Source organism: Hydractinia symbiolongicarpus, chromosome 5, assembly GCF_029227915.1.
Source record: "Hydractinia symbiolongicarpus strain clone_291-10 chromosome 5, HSymV2.1, whole genome shotgun sequence".
Taxonomy (NCBI): Eukaryota; Metazoa; Cnidaria; class Hydrozoa; order Anthoathecata; family Hydractiniidae; genus Hydractinia; species Hydractinia symbiolongicarpus.
Window position 1 is genome coordinate 26,869,661 of NC_079879.1, and position 9,535 is coordinate 26,879,195.

The window sequence follows — 9,535 nt, forward strand, 5'->3', positions numbered from 1 at the left end:
TTGTGAAAGACCAGATCGTTGATTTGCATTCAAAACACAGCTGACAGGATCGTATAGAAAAGACATATTTTAAAGTAGTTAGAGACTTGCTTGTTGCATGATTAGAGATGTTTTTAACTGGATTGTTGTGTGCATAATGACTAGCTAAATAATTGTGTTATTATGTAACAGCTAGTTAGAAAGTTACTTATTTTCAAACTACAGTTGACTCTCTCTATCTCGAACTATTTACGTTAACGTTTCAAAATAATTGTTGATGGAATTATTACAACTTGACCTTTTACGTAATTTGAGCAGTGGGATTGTTTTGACTGGTCTTTGGGAGCATCCATGATTAAAAAATTTTGTAATATATATAAATTTTATGTTTTAATTTATATTTTATGTGATCAATGATAAAACTCAAAAACCTTCAACCAGTTTAACCGTGGTGGTCATTCAAGTCATTGATGAAAGTCCTACAAACCAATTTCGTGAAAACTAAAAGTACATTAAATTTAAGATGTTATTTCGGTATTTAGTATTCATATTTTTGTTAAAGTTTTATCAGTGTATTGTAGATCAAATCAGACTGACCAGCCTTAACTTTAAATACCATCAAAAATTTTACAAATAAAGTGTCCTCTTTTCACTACTAAATCGCGCCAACCAGCACAGTCAGTAAAGAAAAAGAGAGAAAAGAAGAGATTGAACATGCGAAGAATGCATTAATCGCAAATACATACAGTCAGAAAGTCGTCACGTATAAAGGTATAAAATAAGTCAAGTATAAAATCAAGTATAAAAAAAAAAAGATCCAACCAAGAGTGAAACATCAGAAGAATTTACCACATCAGGATGTCTAACCCTTTTACTAGTTAACACAAGATCAAATGTATTTTTAATCCAAGATGCACTCCAAAAAACTTTTCCAGCAGCACACGACGTTTATTCAACGTTGATTCGACGTTGAATTCCGGTCGTGACGTCGCAGTATAAGCCAAAAGACAAAATTAGCTCACCTGAAAGAAAAATCAAAGTTACGAGATTCTGTGTAAAGACTGTGATTAGTATATATAGGCGAATAAAAAAGAAAATTTAAGCGGCAAGTTCACATATGCGCGCAGTAAGAAACGGATCGAATTTGCGAACCACAGCTGGAGCAAAATTCATCAGCTTAACTGTGATGAGAAGAAAATCATTGACAGAGAATCCAGAACAACGGCCAGGAAGATAAAAGAAACCATCAATAGTGTAGAACATGACAAACACATAAACAGCATCTCGTATCAACTTCCTAAATTTAGTTACCAGCCCTACAAAAGAAGTAGTTATTTCCACTTAGGTCTGAAAATGTTGATTATCGTAATTAACTGTAATTAACAGCTTGTTTCCTGATTGATTAATTCTTATGAATTTCGATTCTGTGTAGTCATACATCAACTTGTTTAAAAATATTTTAGACTTATGTAAGGTGTTTTTTAATGCGACGTCTTTCCTTCTATTTTGATAGTACGGTTGACCCTTGTTTTAGCGAACTTGGTTTTTAGCGAATTCCTTATTATAGCGAACTAGTTTCTCAGAAGTGTAGATAGTTCTAAATATTTTACAGTTTGTCCAAGCTAGCAAAACTCCTTAAAACCATTTCTGATGCTAGCGTACAAAAGCTTAAATTCATAGCTGTATTTGTCTTCCTTTTTATTGTCTTAGAAACAGCAAAAGCTAATTAATGCCAGTAGACACTTTAACTTCTGTGACAATTCAACAAGCCTCCTTATATAAGGGGAGAAGGTGTAGTATTAGCGCATTTGGCTTGTAATCATAAGGGATCAGGTTTGAGTCCCCACTCCGACGCACCTGTAAATGTAATGTTGTCAGCCCATGTAATGCTACCTTCTAACCGCTAATTGGTTCGTGTGGCTAGCAAGAAAGTTAGTGCAATGTTATACGTATTTCTAACGGTAATATAACATAGTTTCAGTCGGAGGGAAGGAAAAGCTAACTGTTAGGAAAGAATCCCAAACACATTTCCTGTGTTTTTGTTTAACCGAAGTTGCAATAAAGTTTCTTGCGGGAAAGATTATTGCATCTATTGTTTAACGTGCACTAAGCACTCAGCCTTGAGTAACATTTACTTTTGAACTTTTGAACTATGATAGGGTAGCAAGGACATGCAAACTGTGTTTCTATTTCAGCTAAAGTTGTGGAAAGTTATTTTTCGAGAAATATATTACACAAGAAACATCATAATGTTAAGTGCGCTTTACTTGATTCACTACATACTGCATACCAGTACTAAAGCGCTCCACCGATTGTGTGACACTGTTTGTGGTTCTTATTAAGCGCTCCACTGGGCGTTCAATTCTAGGCTGTACAGTAACTCGTGGCTTAACCCGGTGGCTTGACGCCAAAGAAAATACAAAGAAAATAAAACAGCTCAAGGAATTGACCTTTTTGAATTTGCGTTCGGTTCATTTGAGTAATTTTTGGTGTCTTACCATCCTAATAATTTTTTGCTGGTACAGTGGGCTAAATTCATCCTTGCTACCCCCAATGTCAGGTAAATTTATTCGTAGCCAGATGCACAAAAAATTGATTTTTTTTTGCAACCTATTGTTTATACTGCGGCTCTGTGGAAAAAAAATCAAATATGCGAGAAGTTTTCATAAACTAAATTATTTGCTTTAAAAATAGGAAACAGAGATGATGTTATATGCTCGAGCTCGCCTGGATGAGATATTTAGATGCTAATTTAATATATGTAAATATATATTTGTTTTTCAAGAAGTCAATACGTGAAGTGACAGCTTAAATAAAATTCATATCAATTTGATAGTACAGTAGTGGTTGTGATGATTCCTATTTGTACTTGATTTCTTTTTTATATTTGCAAATCAAAATAGAGTTACCCAGATCTTCACGTAGCTACAACCACACGCTCCCTAAAAACTGTAGTAATTCGCATGCGGAGACATTGTTTTTGATTTGACTCATTTGACTCACAAGAAAATCTTTGTTTGATAAAAGGTGCCTGCTTTTATAACTTAAAATGTCCACTGTAAAAGTTTGAATGTATCATTCTCCCAGTCAGTCGTTTTTCCATGCTAAAGAAATACAAAATCACAAAATGAAGAAAACATTACAGTATATTCACAACATTTCTGATAACATAATAAAAATAACATTTACTGTTTCATATACACACAGAATATTTATATTTTTAACAAATTATGACACCTATACACTATTTTCTAACTGTTATATAATAAGACGTGCTGAACCTTCTGGAGGATGTGCTGTTTGTTTTTTTGATTTCTGTATAATGGCGTATACAATTAATACACCAGTAACGCTTAGACATGTTCCTAGTATGGAGTAACTAATATTGTATATCAGCTTGCTTTTGTGTGTAACACCGCTTGCGTCCGACGCACTTGGAACACGTGTGGTGTGCGAAGCTAAAAGTAATACAGAATAAAAACACTAGTAGCTAAGAATACCGAATAAATATCAAATTATTATAGAAAAGACAGTAAAATACGACCAACTGTTCTTATTTTTTTAACCGTGTTTCAGCCTGATTTTTTTTCTTCTGATCCTAAGAAGAACACGAATTAAGAATTTAACCCCTAGCTGTTTTTATTTATAATTTCTTTCACTGGGAACTTCCGCGCTTTATTGTTTATATAAAAACATTACATGTTTTTGTTGCTGATGCAACTCCATGATTGTGTTCATGGATAATGTTAATTCAGATTTAGGATATTCTTAGCTTCGAAAACTATGATTTCAAGCCTAAGTTTGTTCTTATTTTGTTTCTTCAGTATAATATAAAAAGAAAAGTATGTGAACTATCTGAATACTTACTCTTGCGTATTTCAGATCCCATTGTAGAGTTTAAATTAAACTTAGCATTGCATTTGTCACCACGGCAATGACACGTTATCGCGTTATACTTTTGTCGCTCACACCCAACGTGTTCCCAACGTGTAATACAACCCGCCGATATAGTATTTCCAGTAATGATGAAGTAACAATGTTCCTGCAATCCCCAGCATTTTTCGATTGATGCATACTGGGTCCAATTCATGACATTTGGACCATTCAAAATTCGTAGACAGGAATTGGATCCATTATCATTACTTTCTAAAAAATTCAAAATAAACAGTGTTTGAAGAACGCACTCTTTATGTTTGTGGTAATAGAATAAAACGTAATTTATATAGTCATCGTGTGTCATACACTTCAGAATAAAGTTCTCTACAGTTTTTTTTACATACGGAAATAAAAGTGAGTGGACTCTGCTGTTTTAGGCTTTTGTTTAACTAATGCATTTTGGGTGGATGGATTTCTTAATGGGTGTGGTCGTTTCTTTTTAAGAGAGAAGGTATACTGATTCAAAGGGCCCGCAACAGTCCAGACAGATATTTTTCATGCATATGCTAAGCATGTTGCTTAACATATGCATGTATTTATATATATTTATGTATATGTAAGTATTTTTTCTGATGTGTGTTTTTTCTTAGAAGTATTTTAAATAGACAGTATTTTAAAACCTAATTTTTAAAACTACGCTGTCTAAAATTAACCTGTAATTATACCTTAACACCTTGTGTAATTTTTTTAAACAAAACAGGACCATTTCATTTAACCCTTATAATTTATAAGAAGATTTGTCGGTAAAAGGTGACGAATTTTTGCCTAGTTGACTAATATTTATTATTGACGAATTTTTTACTAATTACGTTTTTGCTTAATTGATAGGTTTAGAAAAGTAAATAGGAAACGTAAATTTGAAATAAGTTGTGAGTAGAATAAATACAAAATTATAAAGTTTACAATTACTGTCGTTTCTGAGTGAACGGGTTTTTGATTATCGAATGACTTCATTTGCTGGCTTAGCAACCTTTGTGGTACCCGTTTTGTCAAATCCATTCATTACCGATTCATTCTGATGTTTCAGGTATTCGAACAATTCAACAACCCAGCCCACCCTCGTCCCCAGTTTTTTGTCTTCTTGATATAAGTTTTCTGTCATATCAAAAAGAAAAAAGCCTTGAGGACGAGGGTACAACCCAACCTGCATGTAAAGGTTTTTTATCGGGACAATCTAGGAATCAAATAATTTAAACAAACAGACGTCATTTTATTTCAAACTTGTTAGCTTCACGTGGATATCATGTTTGTAAAGAAACTTCATTGTCAAACGCGAAAATTAATGAGGAAGTTAAAGTAGAATTAGAACCAAATACAACATCATTGTCAACAGACCCTTCCTTATGCGTGTGCCATGAAAACAAAGAATCCTTATTTCAACGATTGAAAAACAATCGAACACGTTGCACGAGAAGTATCTCGTTACATTTATTTTTTACTCAACGAAGAAAATGGAAATGTTTCTGGAAATCCAAACTCCTTCAAAAAAAACAAGCTGTCTCAAATTCCAAGTCTTTCTGTTATTAATTTTTTTTCTTTCTGTTATTAAAATTGTTGTTGATACAATGAAAGAATTCGTGCTTGTTTCTTACGCTAATAAATACAGTAATAATACCAACGATTTTTTACCGATTAAATGTTCTTTAAATTTTTTTTTTAAAAAAAATAAGCTAATAGTAGGCAATTCAAAATTTGATAAATATAAATATCCACAATTCCTGAACCCAAGTACCTAATATAATTGGCGGGATGCATAATGAGGTAGTATTGTGACTTTTTTTCCATTTTAAAAGATGGTGTCATACACACCTCTCCTTGATGTGCTTAAATATTAGTGTTCTCTATTTAAAAACCTTTGCACTCTGGCATACAATACTCTTCTTGCTGCTTTCTATATATTCAACCCGAATATTATAAAATGCAGGATGTTCTGAATCCAGAGCGTCCAGGCTAGCTGGCATCAAATAAATAAATTCTTTCACATAAATTTAACTGAAAACTAAGAACACATTGATATGGAATGTCAAAGCAATGTGATCTCCATTTATGGCTACTTTAACTTTTTGACCTGGTGGCAATTAAATACTTCGAAACATTCTTAAATTTACATTGCAAAAGTCTTACCACGCAATAACACAAGAGCCAATAAAAAGAATTTGTAAATCCAAACTTCTCGTGACTGAGAAAAATTAAACATGTTATTTTTTTTTAATATTTGCTTTTTGTCTTAAAAAAACTGAGGGAGATGGGACTTATATATAGCAAAGTAGTTACACGTCTGCGTTAAAATCTAACTTACTTGAGGCTCCCGTTTAAGACATTATAAATTAAAATTTCTGTTAAGTTCACATTGTGATGTCTATACCAGTCAAAGAAAAATGGTTAAAATAGTATAACGATTTTTTATGCTTTTTCAAATGTAGCAACTTTTTTGTAACCTGGATTTGGTATTAGATGATATTTGAAATTCAAACACAAAAATATGTCAAGTTCTTACCTTTTTCTGTTTCAGCATTGGAACAAACAAACACCACATAGAGTATACTAACATAGCATGCTGTCTTTGATGAAGCAAATATCTGTTTGGTTATCTTCATAGACATTTTTTATTTTGTTGTTTTCTTAAAAGGAGAAAATTTTTCAATACAGTTTTAAAATTTGCAGCTTAATTAAATGAAATATTTAACTACAGAAAAACTTCATTTCTATAACTTCGTGTGTGTTTAACTAAAAGAGTGTTAAATATTCATGTATTTTTCTTTTCATGCCAAAAAAAATATATTTCCTCACCTACATGAAGAATTGAAAGAATCACGAAAATAGAACCGTTATTGTTTATTCTACAGAATGGATAAATAGTCGGTGCGTGTTATGTGCTGCCATGTTTAATTACGTATGACGTCATTGTAGATTGTACGAAATTCGTTTTGTACATAAGAACATTAAAAGAACAAACATCAAACATAACACTGTTCTTCTAACGACATGTTTTCCAACAAATAGATGGAATGGTAGCTACAAGCTGGGTATATAAATACGACAGGCTTGAGCTGATAAAACAAGAACTTAAAAATGGGTTAACTTGTAAATGATTTCTTCGTTTTAACTTTCTCTTTTGTTCATTTGCTCTTTTTTCTTTTTCATATTCTTTTTTCCCTTTTTCTCTGGTTTTCTTTTCTCCTTTTCGCTTTCATCTATTTAAGTAGGCCGGATTATTTCAATAAAACTTGTATTCCAAAAAAGTCTTATACATTTTAATCGTTCTTTGCACTTGCCGGCGCGCATGGTATCTTTTAATCCTCTTGTAAAAAAATAAACTATTTAGAATTAAATATAATAAAATTACTACCTTCTTTTAATCCATATTTTAAAAGTACGCACACGCGAATATTATGAAGGAATAAACATCAATGCAGCGTGGTTCAGCAATGTTATGGAGTTCAAAAGAAATTATTTAGACTTATGTCTCAATTAACGTTTCATTCAATTACGCCTCCATCACTGAAATATTGGGCACTTATTTGGAAAAAATACGGGAACAAACGGAGAACAAAATAACTATAGCTATATCAAGCGAAAAAATTTTTCTCTAAGATGAAAGGTGATAAGGTCAAAAGTGAATCTTAAAATAAAAAGAACTCTTTCTATGCGAAAATGTAAAAATTTTTCTTTTCTAAAAAATCATTAAATAGGAATGCTTTTTCGTGTGTAGAAACTAAGGACCAGAATCTGGTTATTTAGCTGTAAAAATTAGACACAATATCGTGATGTATTTAGATTATATACATGAAATTAAAAAAATATGAAACAATGATATCATAAATGCTTTTATATTGAAAAGGAAAGCCTATGTTATTAAGAAGTGTACAGTCTAGACGAATCACATTTATCTTTTCGCTAAATCAATATGCTTTGTGAAACATGTGTAAGGAAAAAACTTTGCATCGTGTTTACGAGTAAGTAAACTTGAGTTAATCGCTATATATAGGATTGTTATTTTAAAAGCTAGTAGCACATATTTTATTAGCATAGTTAGCTAAGCTTTCTTTTAGGATAACAAATGAGTTTTTCTCGTACAAAGGACTAGACACAAACCAATGCCTTTCAGTGTATCTCGAATTTAAATCAACCAATAGACACAAAACAATGCGTCACTAAACTCTGAATTCAAATCAATAGGAACAAAGTAATTTCTCAGAGCAAATCTCAGATTAAAATTGACAAATGACAATAGGGCCTGCGCGGTCACATCGTACTTTCTTAAATAGCTTAGAAATTGATTAAGTTTGTGTGAAACCATTTTATATCGCATAAGAAAAGAATTTCCACGTTAAACTACGTGCTTTCCTCTGATTTTCTGGAGGTAAGAAAAATCACGCGGGTCTTCTGGCTGGTATTTCATGAAAAGTAAATAAATAAATAAAAAATAACCTTACACTGTTTTTACGGTTATAATGACCACGCTCAAGACATTCAAAACTCAAATAGTCGTGCTTTATCTATAAAAACTACTGCAAATACAAATATTTTTTAATCATGTTTCTCTAACTACATTTTTTACTGAAAGACTTTGTTTAAAGTTGAGAAAAAAATGTCAACTTTTTATTACTACTAAGAACCACTGGATGCTTTAAAAACCACAAATTTTTGTTATTATTTTTGTCAAACGTTACTTACACTGCCATCTTTGTTATTGTTGATACAATTCCTTAGCTGGTTTATATACTTGTTGAAATTATAATTAAAAAAAATAACATGTAAAATCGATACGAACAAACTAAAAAGTGTTTTACGATAAGGTTTATACTAGTTCATTTATCATCTTAATCTTCAAAACAAACACTGAAACATATATACACAGGATTAACATGTGAAAATAAACAGTTTTGTTGAAATTTTAATCTGCCGCGATAAAAAATAGATTTCTACCTTCGATATTTCTTCTTGTGATGATCATGCTAATTAGTTGTTAGTTAGTAATTTTTTGCGACAGAATTTTTCTTCGTTTACTCATTTTATATTTAACAAGTCTTTAAATGTTTAGCAGATCATGTTTTACCCACCACAAAAATAATAAAAGAAGTTGAACCGTCAGGAAAAAGTTAATTTTAATTACGCTGATCATTAAGACGCAATTAAAGAATTTTTTTATTATTATATATGGCGAGAAAGAAGCTATTAAAAAATGTTCTTGACATGAATTTAGGTTCACCTTCCTGTTAGAAACACATACCAAGCAACTTTATTTTCAGTTTTGTGTTGAAGATAATATTATCTTTTAACAAACAAGTTATCTTACCTTTTAGAATTTACATCATAGAAGTAAAGCACGTAAAATAAAATGAAAGAGAATCACATCAAAGAACTGCAGAACGTAGAATGTTTCAAACTTGATCTGAATGTTCAGCCAACAATAACGTTCTCGCATCTTTTATTTTTATTAAGAACAGTGAAGACAGCATCTAAACATGTAAAGTTGTTATGTCAACATATTCATAGAAAAAGAACATAAAAAAAAATGCTTAATTCAAATCTCCTTGGCGTTAAGAGAACACATATAAATCTATGAAGTATTCTTTTCATGTCAACAGGATAAAGTTTTTATTAAGGTCGTATTCAG

General features: G+C 31.5%; 1 protein-coding gene across 1 annotated transcript; it reads right to left on the bottom strand.

Annotated features, from left to right (window-relative positions):
* Nucleotides 1-3,107: 3,107 nt before the first annotated feature.
* Nucleotides 3,108-9,323, bottom strand: LOC130645747 (uncharacterized). Its single transcript, XM_057451836.1, has 4 exons — nt 9,215-9,323; nt 6,413-6,536; nt 3,847-4,125; nt 3,108-3,437 (listed from the first exon to the last, which is right to left on the bottom strand). The coding sequence occupies exons 2-4, from the start codon at nt 6,516-6,518 to the stop codon at nt 3,238-3,240; spliced, it is 585 nt and encodes a 194-aa protein (XP_057307819.1). The 5' UTR covers nt 6,519-6,536; nt 9,215-9,323; the 3' UTR covers nt 3,108-3,237.
* Between the last annotated feature and the right edge of the window lie 212 nt (nt 9,324-9,535).

Bases quoted from the DNA above. Each gene is read 5' to 3' on its own strand.
- LOC130645747 (XM_057451836.1), bottom strand. From the start codon at position 6,518: ATGTCTATGAAGATAACCAAACAGATATTTGCTTCATCAAAGACAGCA. The intron at 4,126-6,412 runs GTAAGAACTTGA...TGAATTTTTTAG, and splicing joins CAATGCTGAAACAGAAAAAG to AAAGTAATGATAATGGATCC. The intron at 3,438-3,846 runs GTAAGTATTCAG...TATTACTTTTAG, and splicing joins GGGATCTGAAATACGCAAGA to CTTCGCACACCACACGTGTT.